Here is an 18,958-nt window from a genome sequence, read left to right as displayed (position 1 = left end):
AGCAAGGATCGCCAGGCATCTGAGGGAAGGCCGCAGTGAGAAAGAAAGAAACTAAGATAAATAAATGGCCAAAACATGACCCCAGAGGAAACAAATTCAGGCAATATAAGAATGCTTAAAAATGTGATTTGAGAAATAAATCATCTTCTACACCTCCTCATGAACATCTTAGGGCAACTGTCATTTTCCAAAGATGGCCACGATGATGCTTTCATACATGCGCCCTTGCTAACCCTCCATCAAGAGAGGGAGTCTCTATGGAAACAACCAAAATGTCCTTCGATAGATGAATGGATAAAGAAGTTGTGGTACATATACACAATGGAATACTATTCGGCGTTAAGGAAAGATGATATAGGAGCATTTGTGACAACATGGATGGATCTTGAGAGTATAATGCTAAGTGAAATAAGTCAGACAGAAAAAGCAGAGAACCCTATGATTTCACTGATATGTGGTATACAAACCAAAAACAACAAAAGAACAAGACAAACAAATGAGAAACAAAAACTCATAGACACAGACAGTAATTTAGTGGTTACCAGAGGGTAAGGGGGTGGGGGGTGGGAGATGAGGATAAGGGGGATCAAATATATGGTGATGGAAGGAGAACTGACTCTGGGTGGTGAACACACAATGGGATTTATAGATGATGTAGTACGGAGTTGTACTCCTGAAATCTATGTAAATTTGCTGACAATTGTCACCCCAATAAATTTAATTAAAAAAAAAAGAGAGAGGGCGTCTCGTCCCCTTCCCCTGGGGCGTGGACGGGCTGTGGCTGCTTTGACCAGTTGACTAGGGCAGAAGGGGGCTAGTTGTGTGACATCCGAGGCTGGGTCATAAAAGGCCCTGCAGCTTCCACCTTCTTTACATGCAACTAGCCCAAGCCCTCATGCTTTGAGGAAGCCCATGGAGAGGCAGTGCTTGTGGGGTCAGACTCATGAGTTGGGAAGCCTTCAGCTACTTCCAGCCCCACCCACTCCACCTTGTAGTTACTTCCCCGGCCTTTGAGTTTTAATAATAAGGCCTGGTCTAGAGTGAGGGCAGCCTCAAATTTGGTAGACCCCAAATCTGTTACCTATTTTGAGCTCTTTTTAAATTCAGGAATAACTTTTCCCAAACAAAGGAAAAGTACTGAACTTCTCAGGCTGTGAAATAGTACTTCTAGACATGGAAGTAAAAAAAATATTTAAGAGTATGTAAAAAAAATAAAAATAAAACTATAAATGAAGCCAAAAAAATATAAGGGATTCTTTTGAAGGTTGTTCACCACAATCATTTAGTAGCTGCTCTCCATTCACATTTCAGGTTGTTTCTTTGAAGGACTATTAATCATTGTGTAGCCCTGGTAAGTCCAAGAAGTACTTATTCCAAAATTCAGTGTTTTCAAAAGATTGAAATTTTATAATTACACCTGGAGGAAAATCAAAGAGCTGCCCCTAAAAATATTATTTTCTTGGTTATATTTTAGCTATTTTAGCAGTTAATAAATAGTAAAAATACATTGCAAACTCAAACATTTAATTGACAGTGTAGAAAAAGCAACATTATCTGAACAAGCTGATCATTCATTCTGCCGGTTTTTGGTGCCTTGCTAGCAATTTTTCCATTTGTTGCTCTCCTTTTCCACTCCCTGATCCCATTACTACCACTCCCAAACCATCCCCCACCAAGTGTTAAAACTGGAAGATGTGGACAAAGATAGCCTCAAGTAATCCACACAGGAGACTTCATTTGGCGGGGTGGGGGGGTAGGGGGGATATGTTCAGCCCTCTGCTTTAATTATAAGCTATATCATCAAGTTACTTCATTAACTGAAGAAATAATTGTTTTTTTCTGCTTCCTGTAAATTATTTGAAAAGAGGATTAAAGATTCACTGGAAATACAGGCCACTATGGAAACCAGGTATAAAGAATAATAAGTCTGAACTCTTCTTCTCAGAAGGCTAGTCAAATGCTCTTTTCTTATGGTGAGGGACTCCCTGCATTAAATCCAAAGTCATTCGTGTTTCTGTGTCTATTCATCTTATGTCTCAGTGAAAGGAAAGCTATTCGGAACCTTTCTAGACAAAGCAAATCATATCTTTTGCAAATGTGGTTGACTGTTCTCCAACTTCTCAATGAAAGGGCAAAGTATGAAAAACAAACAGAAAACAGAAGAGAATGAAAGAGTCATCAAATGAGGAAGAACAAGTGAAGAAATACACATGAGTGTATTAAAGCCAGTGACTAATTTGTGTTCACTAGTCAGAATTTTCCATGCCCCTCACCCACTCCTTCATTGTCATCTTCTGAACTGATTCCGAGGAATAATTTAATTGGTAAATTTGAGTAAGATGAAGTATATAGAAAAATGCAGAACAAAAATAGAAAATCAAAATTAAGGAATGTAGAAAAGCCATGTAAGTGGGAAAAAATGAAGTCAAATAACTGGAAAGAATAACTGGAAAATACTCAATATGCCAGAAGACTTATAAAAACAGAACGCTTTTGAGAGGACATTCAATTAAAGCCAAAAGGTGGTTTTTTTTGGGGGGGGGTAAGTTTCCTAAAAAAAAGATTATTGGAACCCCTTGTTTTAAACTGAGTTTCCAGCATTAATACACAGGATAAAATGCTTTCAACTTATATGAGGAAAACTACAGAAAGGTTAAAAAAAGTCAGGCATTTCATGTTTATTTTTAGGTTCGCTCATTAACTAACTAAAAAAGGCTTATCCCCCTGTTTGAGCTAATGTATAATTAAGGTATGAGTACAAAGAATTTATCTCAAGAGCTAAATTAGAATGTAGGAGGCAAAACCTGAAATTTTTTAGGTACTCTTTTAAAAATACAAACTTCTGAAAGTATTATGTATTCTTCCAGTAAATCATTGAGAAGCTACCATAGGAGAGGTACTCTGATCAGTGCCATGAGGGATATAGGTAGAGACAAATAAAGTTTCTTTTTCTGCCACTTTAGAGAAGGTCGATAAATCCAAGAAGGCTAGCATCAGTGCTTCCTGAAATTTGGTCCTTTGCCATGACTGGTTGAGTTTTCTAGTTAGGGCAGAGTTGACCAACGTAAGCATCAAGGCCTTTTCATTTTAAAATAAATAGAAGTGGTGGATAGGGACACGGAACACACTTTAATCCTTTTTAATCCTTTTTTAATTATGTAGAATCATCAAGTGAGCACAGCGTTGCACAGTCATGCTCTCAGGGCTCAGCAGGTACCAGCCTATTTGATGTGGCACACGTGGCCTCAGGCTGTTTCATTTTATCATCATTGGCACAGTTAATGATTGCTGTTTAATGAGCCCCCTCTTTCACTTTTTAAGAACTTGTTAATGTTAAGTGTTAAACACTTTTTAAACCTCATCATAGCCTCTACGAAATAGGTACTGTTTTTTTTCTTTTTAAAAAAATTTTCAGTTACAGTTGATGTACAGTATTAGTTCACATGTACAACATAGTGATTATTCTTTTATATACCTTAGGAAGTGATCACCCCAATAAGTCTAGTACCCACTAGACACCATACATAGTTATTACAATATTATTGACTATATTCCCTATACTGTACTCTACAGGCCCGTGACTATTTTTATAACTAGCAGTTTGTACTTCCTAATCCCTTCACCTTTTCCACCCATCCTCTAAACCCCCTTCCATCTGGTGGTGATCCATTTGTTCTCTGAATCTATGAGTTTGTTTGTTCATTTATTTGTTTTTTTCAGATTCCATGTAAGTGAGATCATACGGTGTTTGTATTTCTCTGTCTGACTTATTTCACTTAGCATAATAATCTCTGGGTCCATCCATGTTGTTGCAAATGATAAGATTTCATTCTTTTGGCTGAGTAATATCCCGTTGTATTTATCCATTTGTCTATCAGTGGGCACTTAGGTTGCTTCCATATCTTGGCTGTTGTAAATAGTGCTGCAATAAACATGGTGCATACATCTTTTCCAATTAGTGGTTTGGATTTCTTCAGATAAATACCCAGAAGTGGAATTGCTGGGTCATAAGGTAGTTCTCTTTTTAATTTTTTGAGGAACCTGCATACTGTTTTTTATAGTGGCTGTACCAATTTGCAATCTCACCAATAGTGTATGAGGGTTCCCTTTTCTCCTCATCCTCGCCAACACTTATTGTTTGTTGATTTATTGATGATGCCATTCTGACCAGGTATGAAGTGATATCTCATTATGGTTTTAATTTGCGTTTCCCTGATGATTAGTGAGGTTGAGCAGCTTTTCATATGTCTGTTGGCATCTGTATGTCCTCTTTTGAAAAATGTCTATTCAGGTTCTCTGCCCATTTGTTAATTGGATTGTTTGTATTTTTGGTGTGAAGTTGGATGAGTTCTTTATGCATTTTGGATATTAATCCCTTATTGGATGTATCATTGGCAATTGTCTTCTCCCATTCCGTAGGACGTCTTTTCATTTTGTTTGATTTCCTTTGCTGTGCAAAACCTTTTTAGTTTGATGTAGTCCCACCACATTTACTTTTTCTTTTGTTTCCCTTGCCCGAGGACATATATCAAAAAAATATCACTAAGATCAATGTCAGAGAGTTTACTGCCTATATTTCCTTCTAGGAGTTTTATGGTTTCAGGTCTTACATTTAAGTCTTTAACCCATTTTGAGTTTATTCTTGTATATAGAGTAAGAAGGTGGTCCAGTTTCATTTTTTGCATGTATCTGTCCAGTTTTCCCAGCACCATCTATTGAATAGACTGTCTTTACCCCATTGTGTATTCTTGCCTCCTTTGTCATACATTACATGATCATATAGGTATAGACCATATAGGAATAGATTTATTTCTGGGCTCTCTATTCGGTTCCATTGATCTGTATGCCTGTTTTTATGCCAGGACTGTTCTGTTTTGATTACCACAGCCTTGTAGTATAGTTTGATATCATACAGCGTGATACCTCCAGTTTTGTTCTTCTGAAGATTTCTGTGGCTATTCGAGGTCTTTTGTGGTTCCATATAAATTTTAAGATTATTTGTTCTTGTTCTGTGAAGAATGCCATTGGTATTTTGATAGGGATTGTACTGAATCTGTAGATTGCTTTGGGTAGTATGGGCATTTTAACAATGTTAATTCTTCCTATCCGCGAGCAAGTACTGTTCTTATTTTATAGATGGCAACACTGAGGCTTAGAATTGTAATGACACTTGCCCACGTTCATGAAGCTTGTGGGTGCTCAAGTCAGGATTCAAACCCAAGTGTGCCTTCGGCACTTGACCTTGGTTTTACTGTTCTGCAGGACCGCTGTCTTGTATCTGAATTCTGAAGTCCAAAAAGCTCTAAAAGTTGAAGTTTGTTTTTTGTACCTTTGGTGCTCATTGCGTGGCAAAACCTGATCCGCCCTGACTTGAGGCCATGGTCTTTATTCTGCTTAGTGGACATGCGCAGATTTCACTGCAGCTATGTTGTGTCTCTATAGTGACCGTATTATACAGCGGACTGAAATCTGAAAACCTTTACATTCTGAAACCAGTTAGCCCTGTGGGTTTCCAGAACAGATGTGGGCCTGACCGACCCTTGCCACCTGGTACCTGCCAGCCCACTCTCACTTCTCATGGACCTCCCTCTTCACCCCAGCTCTGTGCTTCTAATTTGCTGCTCCAAATATGCTATGGACGTGGACATTTAAGCATGTAAACTTTCTCTACCCCCAAAACTCAGCTAATGTTTTCAAATCCTGAGTTCGTACTGATACTCCCAGTTCCAGTTCAACAGCACAAGGTTCTTCCTCTCCTTCCTCACCCCCTAACTTCCTTTCCTACAGGGAGAATGTCAACATTTCTTTTGTGCTTTAAAAGAAATGTCCTTTCTACTTAATGAGGGTGCAAAGTATTTCTCCTGGTATGTGAAAACGTAGACGTTCATTTTAGCTTAGATAATAGGGCTTTCATTTTATAATGAGATTCACTATGAGTTTATAAATATCAGCATTTGAAATGCATTTAAAATGATGCACCTACAAAAATTGTATAAAGCATTTTAGGAAGGATATATGTTATCTGAAGCAGTGCAACCAGAGTCATTTTAACGGTTAATCTTCTAAGGCCAAATGAATGTATATGGAGTAAGAGGTTGGAAGGTCATTGCTGAGAATTACACCCTTCTTCCTTTCTTGGAGTATTTCCCTTAAGCGAAAAGTGAAAGATAGAATCGTTGATTAGTTAAAGATTTACCGAAGGCCCTCAGTATACTCACTTAGTATGAGGGAAATAAGGGGTGGATTGTTGAAGACTAATTTTTTGTTGTAACACTTTTGAAAATGGAGAAGAGGGGTGAGGTGTCAATGGGGGGGAAGAAAGGTTCTGCAGATGACTTTCAAAAGTGGGTTCTTTTATTTCTGGTCTTATTTGGTGCGGAGAGGGAAGGAATAAACCAGAACTTGGCTGGAAGTGTTAGAAAATTGGGTTTACTTTTGCATCTCTAATTTGCTGCCTTTATTGCATTTGGAAGAATGAGGAGACAATTGTTAGATGAGCTTCCGTCTTTCTGGGCCTGGCCCCGAGGTTGCCCATTTCCCAACAGCCTCCAGGGCATATGGAGCCCCAGGAAGGCCTATTGAGTATGAGGGAGTTGGGAGGGTCCCATGAGTATCCCAGAGCTCAGAAGAAGGACTAACGTTTATTGGACACTTACTCTGATTCAGGCTCTGCACACGTCATCACAGTCTTTACAAAAACTGGTTTCAGCCCCATTTTACAGATTAAGGCAGCTGAAACTCAGAGAGGTTAAGAAGTTTACTAACGGTGTCCCACCCCCAAAGTAGAGGAGTTAGGGCTGGAGCACATTTCTGTTCCCAAAGCTCATGTCCTTTCTGTCATGTCCTCCGTCCCCCAATCATTGTCCGGTTTACAGCAGGGCTGAGGGACTGGGGACTGTGCCAGTCCTGGAAAACTACTCAGCTCACATGGCAGCCTGGGAAGGGGCTCAGGTTTCCTCCTTCAGGTGGCAGGTACCTTTTCTCTCACTGTGTCCGTGTTATGTAAATTGTATGCACAACCAGCTCAGGGCAATCAACTGTAGATTCCCTGGCCTCTGTCTTTATAGTCAGCAGTGTCTTACCCTGTCACATGTCATGGGAGCCACTCTGCTTCGGAGCACACCTGTGAGCTGGTTTCTCTGGCACGTCCTGAGTTCCTGTGTCTCGGTCAGAGGTGGGGTCTGGAGCTGCTTGCCTGAGTGGCAGAGCTCTGGTCCTTTAAGAAACACATTTGAAGCAAATCTCAGTTCACAGTAGGTGAGTAGTTGTAGAGTGAATGGATCTATTGCCTTCTGGAAACCCCTCAGAACAGGAGTGGATTTACATGTTCTACATTTGTACTTGGCAGTTTTCCCACAGTGTTTATTTCAAAACAAATTCAAATTAGATCCCAGGTCACTTTTATGTTGCTACTGGTAACACCAGGAACGTATTTGTGTTAAAAAAAAAAAAAAGCTGCTTTCAAGGTTGCCTCTTGGAATCCATCTCCTTTTTCTATTCTAATTAAATTATTTTCTTAAACTTGCTATTTCGGAGGATAAAAATTTAACTAGAGGCTGCAAGATTATTTAATTTTCTCTTCCCAACCGGTAACTGTGCTACCATGGGAACATTTATTATTCCATCTGGTAGATTGTAAATCATGGAACATCTTTCGTCTCTTAATAGGGAGAGATAATGCGTGCGAGAAAACTTCATACATGTTTCTGCGAAAGGAGCTTCCTGTGAGACTGGCCAACACAATGAGAGAAGTTAACCTACTGCCGGATAATTTGCTTAACCGCCCCTCTGTGGGGTTGGTTCAGAGTTGGTAAGTAAATAATGTGGCTTCACATGGGTGTTCCCATGATGCTCTGAAGATTTGGCATTGGGACCATTTCCCTAAAAGTACATGTACTGCTTGTGTAGGAATGAGTCAGTCGGGATAGCCAGGTTTTCCAGGCAATTAAAAGTTGTTTTTTCTTTAACTGACAATTTAAATGAAACTCAGCTAACTTAATCTGACAATTAAAACTGACAACTAAATGGTAATAGACACTTTGTTACCTTTTCAAATTTGATTTTTCTGGTTATGAAAGTGATTGCTGATTGAAAACAAATGGGAAAGCACAGACAAATAGAAAGGAACAGCAATGCAACGACCCACGTGAGCAGGTCTGCAGTCCTTTAGATGGGAGATGCTGCTTCACTCAAGTCTCAGCCATGCTCCTTTTGTTTTTTTTAAAGAAGTTCCTCGGAGACAGTACTTCTTTTAGAACAATGAACTCCTTTAAAGGGACCTCAGACTGGAAAAAACATCAGTGCTGCTGTGCTGCGTTTGCCCTGTGAAAAGTATGAAAAATCTTAACAGTATAACTTAAAGTTCAATGCAGTATAGCTCTGATACTTAAAGCATGTGTGATTTACTTGGGCAAGTTGCGTTTGTGAGTATACTACCTACTAGGTAAGCAGGGTGAGGTTGGTGAGTGGTAGGACGTAAGAGCAGGCGGTGTATTTTTAGAAAGGGATTTGCGTATATTCGAGAAACACTTGCATGTCTCCTCTGTATTATAAAAAGCAATGTAGAAGTCACTGTGGAGAAAGCTGGAGGAGTTTGGGAGGCTAGATGCGGAAAATGCTCTCACGCCAGTACAGAGGAGGTGCTGTGGACGCCTGGGGGAGCGGTGCCAGCTGTGGCTTTGCACTGCCCCTCCGTGAGTAGGTGGACTTGACAGGGGCAGGGAGAGCATTTTAGGGGCAGAGAGTGATGCGGACAGATACCAGGAGAATGAAACTATTATTAGCTTGCACTTTAGAGGGTTAGTGGAGGCCAGGCTGCTGAAAGGTAATGGCCATTCACTAGACATACCTCCATAATATTAATTATCGTACATTCTTAGGGCTGAGAATGAATCGTCTGCGAAACGTTCTGTCGGGTAGTCTTACAGATACAGCGAGCAGTCCCTGTCCCAGCGGCAGCTCCTCACGGTGGGAGGCACAGGGGCCCTGGAACCCAGGAGAGCCCAGAGAGATGGTGACTGACTTCCATCTCAGAGTTGCTTTCTACCCTAAATCCATAGGTTGTTTCAGAAAGAGCAGCAAGAACTTGTTTGCGTGAGACTTCGTCGTCGCTCCAAGGCCATCATTAGAGAGTTCCAGCAGAAAGTATATAAGCACTCTCGGGGGCCACTGGGGTAGCGATTCTAGGCAGGCTGGAGGACTTTCAAGTCCCCTGATCTTGGTGGCAGTGACAGTGAAACATTTACTTCACTGATGAAAAGTGACTTCAGGGGCTTCAAAGTGAATTGCTGGCAAAGTATAAACTCAAATACTGTGTCAGCTCTTTTTGTGTCTCCTCGCCATTCCTCTTTCATAGCCGTTCCAAACACATACATGTCTTTTCTTCCTTCTTTTTAAACATTCAGTTTTGACATAATTCCCTACTTAACAGAAGGGTTCACACAACTAGCAGCAAGAAGACCACCTCAGGGCAGATGTAGATGCCTGATCAATGTGCTGTACACCTGAAGCTGAACAATAATGAATGCCAACTATAATTTTATATATATAATGTGATGGCTCGGTGCGATGTCGGAGGGATAGTGGATGGGGGGATGGGGGAGGGGGGTCCACAGTGTGAGGGACATAAATGATGAACGTCTAAGTATTACCTTGTCTTGTGTACCTGAAACTAATCAAAAATAAATAAATAAAAATAAAAAATAAAAAAAGAAAAAAGAAAAAAGAAAGAAAAAGAATTCCCATATGCGTATCTTCACCCAGATTCACGAATTGGTAACATTTGTTCTATCATTCTCACTCATACTCTCTCTGTGAGAATGTATGTACATATATATATATATATATATATATGTATATATATATATATATATATATATATATATATATATATATATATATGATATTCCACACATACATATATGATACACCCATATCTAATACATGCACACGTTAATTTTTTCCTGAACCATTGGGTTAGTGGTAGACCTCATTCCCCTTTACCCCCAAATACTTTAGTATGTATTTCCTTAGAACAACTCTTCGAAAACCACAGTATGATCATCAAATTGGGGAATTTGACATTGATCCAGTAATATTTGCTAATATGTAGAACTTGTTCTCATTTCATTAATTATCCTAATAGTGCTTTTTTTTGGTAGCCCCCCCCCCCCCATTTAGGAATCCAATTCAGGATCATGCATTGTGCTTAGCTGTCATTTCCTTTCCCTCTTAAAAGCAACTCTTACACGTAACAGGCTGTAAACCCCACCTCAGTCAGAGCATGTTCTCCTTGTCCTCTTGACTTTCGGGCTAGGAAGCTTGGCGTCATCTTTGCCTCCTCTCTGTTGATGACTTTGCTCTTTCAGTGAACTATCCCCTTTGGGAAGGACAGGATACCCACCTAAAATTCTGCTGGCATGTGGCAGGGCAGAGGGCATCACCACGGATGGCTGTTCTCCCAGGGTGGTTTGACCTGATGATTTTAACAATATCTAATCCATAGCCTTATCTGCCCAGAGACTTAAAAAAAATATATACCCAAAGACGAACATACTTCAGTGTCATGCATTGTCACAAAGTTCAGTGAGGCTGAATGACAGAAAACATCATTTCTGTCTATGTATTTATGTGCTTAAGAGTCATTTTTAGTTACTTAAGTACGCTCATCCTCTATCCAAAGCTGGCTAGTAGGATTAGTGGTAATTAATTGTTAGACATGATTAGAAGAAGGGGTAATACTTTCAGGACGTGTTAAGACCCAAAGCAGAGATCACAGACCTCTTAGTAATTGGAATCTCTGATTCCCCACCAGATCCAGCAGGTCCTGTCTGGATGTAGCTGTCACAGGAAATCCCATTTTTCTGGCAGGTTTGCTAGATCTTTATGTTGGACACATCATTTCTTGTACTGGCCCTGATTGAGACATGTAGCTATTCTTAATTCCGAAGCTGTTTCTGAGGGCTTAAGGTTTAATTCTGAGAAGGAACCTTCTTTATTTCTAGTTTCTAAGTTCTTTGCATGCGCCTCCGTGTCACACGTGCTTCTTACGATATATATGCGCTCTTTTGGGTAATCAAACTATAGACTGGGTGTATCAATTAGGGTATATTTGTAAGCAGCAGAAAATCTAACTAAACCTGGCTCAAACAATACATTGGCTTGCATAGCTATAAGATCCAGCCATAGGATCAGCTTTTGGTATTGGTTTAATTCAGAGATTCATGAGTTTATCAAAGCCCTGCTTTCCGTGGTGTCGGTTTCATCATCAGACTGGATTTCCTCCTGGTGACAGAATAGCTGCAGCAGTTCCAGGCTTCCCATCCACATAGCACACAGTACAAACACAGAGCAAACTGACTTCTCTCCCAAAGACTTCAGCAAGCCTTCTTGCTTAGCTTACTGGTCTGAACTGAGGCAGTGTGCCCATTACTGAGCCAATCTCTGTGGTCAGCGATATGCATCGCAGTGACAGGCTTAGACCTGGACTATCGGACTAATTAGGAATCAGAGACAAGAGAAATAGGATTACTTAGAGAAAAGTTGGGCCACCCAGGAGCTTTGCGTAGTATCAGCTTCCCACGAAGCACTTGAGCTGCATGGGAGCAGGGAAGACATGGGAGGAGTACCTGAGTAAAAATTTGGGGTCCTCTAAGGAAGAGGGCAAAGAGGAATGGGTGTTGGGTAGGCAACTAACACGGTAACTCTTCTTTTTCAGGTATATGCAGAGCTTCCTTGAACTTCTGGAGTATGAAAATAAGAGCCCTGAGGATCAACAGGTCTTGGATAAGTAAGTATAGTACCCAACCTACCTGAAAGTGAAAAGATCTAGGTAAAAAAGGTTTTGGTAAATGGAACTCATATCTTAAAGAACCAAGCAGTATAATTTGGACAAGAGCATTCGGTTTCTTAATGGGTAATGACTCAACATTGCATTTTTGTAAAAACAAATTGAGTTAAGAATTAAACATCGTGCAAAAGGAATACTGACACTTCAAATTATGCTTCATGATCTAATTCTTAATGCTTTTATACTCCTGGGGACTCACTATAAATATTGCAGCAAATGTTCCACCCAGTGGTCGTTTTGAGAATGCAGTGGCCTCTGCATATACATGAATTTATCTACTCAGTCCTTCACAATTTAAAAAAAAATTTTCAATGCATTACATTTGAGCTCGGAAAAACTATAATGGTTTTTTTTTTTTTGAGAAGCTGAAAAGAATATGCTTTTTATATAACAACCTGAATTCTATTGCTGCTGTTATGCCCAAAGACTGCTAAATTCTCATACAGATGGAAAATGTTTCTGCTTTTCATTTAACCAGAAAACACTAACCTTAGCTCTGAGCGTGTTTTTTCCCCCCAAGAGAAATTAAGTATCCCCTTCACATTACTTTCGTCCTGTTTCATGTACACATGAGTGAATGCATATGGCAAGCCTGTTGTGCTGAGGAATTTCCTTCTAAGTAGAAACCTGGTCCACACAATTGTTGAGACTGAACACCTGCCATATAGGTGTTCCATAAAAAGAACTAGAGAAACACCATGTTATACAAGACCTTGGCTTGAGACATTTAACCCAGCCCTCTCATTCCCAGATAAGGAAACCGAGGTCACAGGTGTGAGGTGACTTGCCCAAGATCCTAACATTAGTTAGTAGCAGAACTGGATCTGTAAATCACATTTTCTTTTCTTTTGTATGTTATTCTTTACAATGTACCGTACTGCCAGAACTGCTCGTTTGAGCCATGAGTAGCTAGCTCTAGTTTTGTTGTAAATTAAAATACAAAGGGGAAAAAACTCCTGACCTGTTTTCTACTTTGTTTTGTGTAATGGATCTGTGAAGTGTTTAAGGGAGGCATTGGCTTAGAGCCCCAGATGCAGTGTTTTCCTTGCTATCAGCTCTTGCTGTCATTTAAGATATTAAAATTAGATGAATCAACTCCAGAAGCTTTGTTTTCTCAAAAGTCATTAGCTAGTAACAGTTTGTTTGGCTGAGATCCTAAAAATTAGGCCTGACAAATTTTAGGATATAGATTTGGGGAAGCAGGTGATAATAAGTTTCTGCTGTGTAGTTCCCAGAGTCCTGTCTCAGTTTCTGGAACAGGTTGTCAGTCCGATGCAATTTATGGACGTGAGCCTGCTTTGTAAACTGCCAAATGCTGGATCCAGTGTGCACAAGATCATAATGATAAAAGCTCTCCCTCAGTGAGTTCCGGTAACTTGCCCAGGTTCACGCAGCGAGCTAACATAGTTGGGATTTTAGAAGCCTGATGCTTATGGTAAAAGAAGGAGTGAACGGTGAGTGAGTCATTTGTCTCATAGCAGTAGACTTTTCTGTTCAGTGAGAGGTTATATGGGAGTCATGGGCAGGGAAATCATTTATGTGCAGTGAAAGTAGCTTGGAGGACAAGCATGTTTGTATAATGATAACGTTTAGAAGAGCCCCAGGAGGTTGGGGAAGTATTCTGAGAATGGAGCCATTGAGGCAAGTCCTCCCTTCAGATAAGTTGAGGCACTTGTCAACTCTAATGAATTGTTTCACTTTAGTACTATTTAATTGATAAATGCACTGGAAAGAGCATTATGTAAAGAACAAATTGTCCATCATAAAATTTTTTGTGAATAATTATGACCAAATAATTATGACCAAAGTTCAGAGTTGACTTGTTCATCTTTACTGTCTTTGTATGTATTTGTTACAGAAATACTTCATCATTGAGAAAAATCAGACTATTCAGATAAGTAAAAAGAAAGTCACTCCAAGTTTCCACTGCACTGCCAGGGGACAACTGCTGTTCACATTTTTCTTCCATCCATACTTTTAACTAGGCACACATACAGAGGGTAGGGTGCCAAAGAAATCTAGACACATTTTAAGAAAGGAAAAAACTGTATTCCAATTGTAATACTCAATGTATACCGATAACAAAAGATGAATACAAGTCATGCATATACATTTTTTGGCACCCCTGGTATTTCTGTAAGTATAAAACATTTTTTACAAACATAACAGTGTGGACATTCTAGATCTACACCATTATTAGTAGTTTCATAGTGGTCCATCTACAGATAAGTCATGGGATTCAACCTCCTATCATTGGGGTTTAGAATGGTTTGTAATATTCTTGCGACTATGAGCAGTGCTCTAAAGAACAGCTCTTAAATACAGCTGTTGCCCTTGTCCCATTGTTTTCCTGGGATCAGTTCCTGGGAGTAGAAGGACATTCTTTGGGCTTTTGATATATGTTGTTAAATTGCCCCACGAAACGCATCAGTTATGCTTCCACACTCTAGGTGACCCTGGTCATTCTTCAGTCTAATAAGTGGAGAATAGGATTGCATTGGTTTAGTTTGGTTTTCTTTTATTATTTGTGAAGGTGAAGTTTTTGGCATTTGCGTTTCCTCTGGTAAATTTCCCATTGACACCAGATCCCTTGCCTAGTTTTCTGTTAGGGTGCTCATCTTGTCCTTTATTAAGGAGAGTAACTTTTGCAAATATATTTTTCCCAGTTTCCACTTTGTCTTTTGACTTTATAATGTATGTCCCTGTAGAATTGCTGAAATTCTACACAGTTGTGTCGTTTGTTTCTTCATGGTTTCTGCCTTTGGTGTTAAGCTTAGGACAGACAGCCTTCCTTACTCCAAGGTTATATATTTACTCACCTGATTTTCTTTTATCTTTTCTGTGATTTAACCTTTCAAATCTAAATCTTTTAACCCACTTTTTGGCTTACGGCTTGAAATTGGGATGTGACTTAAATTGTTAGCCAGCTGTCCCAACTAATTTGATTGTTTCCCTACTGACTTGCAGTGTCACTCTGTCACTATGCTCAATTTTTATATACACATGCTCAATGTTGGGCCTGGTTCCGAGCTTTGTGTTTGGTTCCATTGACTCATCTTTTTCTTCTTAGTTACTATTCTTAATATATGTATTTTCCCTCTGCATCTTTATAAAATATACCATAATACTTGAGGAGGTTTATTTTAATTGTCTTTGTTCTATATACATTTTATCAGTATGTTTTACTGCTGTGAGAAATTTATTTCAAAATTGTAATCTTCAAAAGTTTGACATTATTTATTCATGGAAGCAGTTGCTTTGAGAGACTCCCTAATGAATCCTTGGAAATTTTGTTTGGATTGTCCTCATGTTGTCAGAAGAAATAATAATGTTCTGCAATTATATGTAATCACTCATCCAAAAAGTCAGTGGATTCCTTAAAAGGTATTTGAGCATTTTTTTCCACTAGAACCTTTCACTTTTTGTATCTCTGAAAGAAGAATTTCCGTAGAAAGTTTCAAGCAAAAACTTAGGTAATACTTTAGTTTCTCATGAGTTCTTCCTTGTAACCTGTAATGAGAATGATGTCTCTACCTATAAAAATATTGGCAGACAAGAGATGGAGCTGGGAAGTTTATGCATCAGCCATGCGATACAAAGACTGACCACTTCTGTTTTCCTCCCACACAGTTTTCTGCAAGTTCTGATTAAAGTCAGAAATAGACACAATGATGTAGTTCCTACAATGGCACAAGGAGTGATTGAATACAAGGAGAAGTTTGGGTTCGATCCGTTCATTAGCAGTAACATCCAGTATTTTCTGGATCGGTTTTATACCAACCGCATCTCCTTCCGCATGCTTATTAACCAGCACAGTAAGTTGGGGTTTTGGTCCAGTTTTGAAATGGTAACGGGTGATTTCTCTCAAATGTTTTTTTTCTGTTGCTTCACTTTTAATTTACAGACCTGCGTTTTTGTCTAGTTCAGTTTTTTTCCTAAGTAAATTCTAGCTATTAAAGAGCTATTCATTAGTATTCTTTGTTAAATCCTTGAAAGGCTTTTCTAATATTCATATTGGAGACGGGACCACTGCCTGCCTTTTAAGCCTCTGCTGTTACATTCCTGGTGGCGGGGAGGGTCCAGCTTTAATGGCAACTGGGCAGTCATCTCTGCATACTTTCATGTGTCTCAGAGAGTGTTCTGGTCTTTATCTAGGATGTTAGGTATTTTCCCTTTTGGTTTTAAAAACATTGGTGCTGGGAATATTGAATTGGCAGGCTGACAATATGAGTAATCCTTTATTTCACAGTGATCAGTGAAATCAGATTAAATGAATTGTCAAACCATAGTCTCGTCTTGAGAGTTTTATAGTTCACTCTCCAGGCTGATAAGCAGATAAGAAAAAAGTAACTAAAATTCTCTCCACAAAAAACTTTTTGGCTCATTTTCAGCATTGTCTCTTTGCCCAATTTCATCATTCTTATGAAAAAGCATCCACATGTCTAGAATCTAAATCATCCTCTTTGGGGAATCACAAACTGGATGCTGCATCTTTATTTTACTAATTTTATTTGGAAAAATTAATGTTATACAACTATTAAATGTGGGTTGGTCCTAAATGTGTATCTTTTTAAAAATAGAAATGTATGGCAATTTATAGGAAATTTGAAGGAAAAAACACACACCTAAATACTATTTAACTAAACTGCTTGGATAACTACAGTTTCTTTCTGACCTAAATATATGTGTCTACGTATATGTGTACATGTTTCGAGTCATTGACTAAGCTTGTACACTTCTGTTTTTTTCTCTCAATCAGTTGGAACTTTATGTATTGATTAGCCTAATGCCCACATTTGTCATTTTTTTATAACTTAAAATCTCCCCTATTTTATTTAAGCTTTCTCTTTTTGTGGAATCCAAATTATTCCCAATTTTTGTTTGATTCTAAAGTAAGTATACTAGTGAATAAATTAATAAGTAAATACATAAACAAAATTTCAATTCAGATTACTTTTTTCTTTTCGCTTTTATTCAGAAGTAAAATTTTGCTAATCTTGTTGTTATGAAAGTATTTGCATGTACTTTTTAAAATACTTGGATAAATACTGTTTGTCTATACAGTATTGGAAAATAATCTCCATGGTGGAATGAAATCCTAATGGTGTAGACTGTGTTTTCTAAATATTTAGTGAATGTTGGAATAAATGTCTGCAGTAGTACTGAGAAGGTGGGTTAACTTGGCTAAGGATGAAAGGAGTTTTTTCATCCATGTCACAATGGGTTGGGAAGGAAGGGTTGGACATCTGGCGTGTGTCATTGTATATGTTCTATGACTGTAAGTCACTGTGGATGCTAAAATGATTCTTGCAAATTACAGAATCCTTTCAAAACTTAAAAACCTCAGTATTTCTCTGCTTGACCATCCCAGCCTGCTTTGTTTGTAATCTCTCCCTTCCCTTTTGTGTTTGTTTAGCACTTCTGTTTGGTGATGACACCAATCCTGCTCATCCTAAACACATCGGAAGTATTGATCCCACCTGCAACGTGGCTGATGTCGTGAAAGGTAAGGAGACTGCTGTAGTGTGAGTGGTTGTAGTTCAAATAGGATTGAGGTGTAATTGAGGCAGCCTGGCCATAGGGTGATGTTGCTAAGTTGTTTGCTGAGTCATCAGGCCACTCTGGGCCCAAGCCACTTGATGCGAATATGTATTGGTCTTTCTAGGCAGTTCAGGAAAAGATTTGTAATGCTCAAAATAGGAGTTTCTGCTTCATTAACTAGGCTTTTACTTGTAGTTCTATCTTAAACCATACACATTTGTCAGCTTAAATAAATAGATTCTAAGTTTTGATTGCTACCATTATCTGAAAATTTCAGAGAATGCAAATTCTTGTTATAAGATTGGGGTGAATTCATGTGTTTATAAAATGTAAACATCTTTCTGATGTGTACCCCAGGCTTTAGAGTCTTTATGGCACGTGCGCTTCATGAGGTCACTGCACATCGAGCTAGACACTGTCCCAGTAGCCTTGGGGTAGGACAGAGCCCCTAGATCCATAAGTCCCTAGTGCCAGGGGAATTCCAATCTGAATGGCAGTTTCCTCATTATTAATTTAAGAGAGATGCAGGTGCCAGAAAGCCTTCCTGGTCACAAGTCATCCACCAGGTTTCCAGACCTTTGCAGTTTTCTTCAGTATTAAGGTCACTCTGTGGAGCTTCCAGTTCCCACAGGGTCCCTTCCCAGGGTTATATCTCTTACTGTGGCTCTCCTCTCCCTCCTGTAAACACACAATTCAAAGTTCTCAGGACCACAGCTCTCCTGGTCTTCATCAAGGGTCTTTGTTGCTCAGACTTTTTCTGAACTGTGGAGCTAAGTGAGTAGGAGGCAGAAGAGGGCCTAGTCTCTATGGCAAAGCTTTCAAGCCCACCTCAAGCAGAATGACCTTTGCTGCTAGAGGTAGAGGTCTAAAGGAGAAGCCCAGTGTGCACAGCCTCCCCAGGAGGCCAACAGACCATACCTTCAGCAGCCATCGCTAAGGAAAACCTGTGCTATTTGTTGACCCTGGACATTTTTACACCCGGGAGGAGGACCCAGGCCTGTGGGCCTTACTTCAGCCTAGGATTGTCGAGCTGTTCTGGCCTTTATTTAGTTGGGAAACATTTACTCAAATTATTGCAGTTACAAGGTGAATAGGTCCAGCCTCAGTTTCCTAAGAATGCTATAGGTTGCTCTCTCACAAGATAACCTTGAGTTTGATCATGACCTCTGCAGGCCCCCAGTGGGGGAGGAAGGCAGGATCGGTCCTGTCATAGATTGTATGTTCATTAGACCCTAGCCCAGTAGATTTTATGAATCAGAAAGCCAGGTTCAGGTAGTTGGCTGCCTTTAGAGAATGCAGCCAACTACTGCACATTCGCAATGCAAAAGTGCATTGTTATATACTAATGTGTGCCTTTTCTCTTGAATGTAAACAATTTGAGGTCAGGGTTTATGTCTTACACTTGTTTTGTAATTCAAAAAGAACTTAGTATATGCCTGTTAGTTGGTCAGTAAATATTCCTTAGTTTGACAGATTTGAAACCTTTGATAATTTACTTTTTTAAAAACAGCTTTAATAAGGTACTATTCAAGTCACCCATGTAAAGCATACACACAAGTCAGGGGTTTT

The 18,958-nt window shown here is 39.3% G+C and overlaps 1 protein-coding gene across 2 annotated transcripts in view; it reads left to right on the top strand.

The window, feature by feature from the left end:
* Positions 1–18,958, top strand: part of PDK3 (pyruvate dehydrogenase kinase 3) — a 64,176-nt gene that overhangs the window by 16,137 nt on the left and 29,081 nt on the right. For both annotated transcript variants that reach the window (XM_081042756.1, XM_081042755.1), the window contains exons 2-5: positions 7,669–7,810; positions 11,717–11,788; positions 15,479–15,663; positions 17,265–17,354. In XM_081042756.1, the coding sequence (XP_080898882.1) occupies positions 7,669–7,810; positions 11,717–11,788; positions 15,479–15,663; positions 17,265–17,354 (489 nt within the window). The remainder of the gene's footprint in view (positions 1–7,668; positions 7,811–11,716; positions 11,789–15,478; positions 15,664–17,264; positions 17,355–18,958) is intronic.

This window comes from Rhinolophus hipposideros (assembly GCF_964194185.1).
Source record: "Rhinolophus hipposideros genome assembly, chromosome: X".
Lineage (NCBI taxonomy): Eukaryota > Metazoa > Chordata > Mammalia > Chiroptera > Rhinolophidae > Rhinolophus > Rhinolophus hipposideros.
The sequence above is the reverse complement of the archived record's forward strand: the minus strand, read 5'-3'. Positions and strand labels throughout refer to the sequence as shown.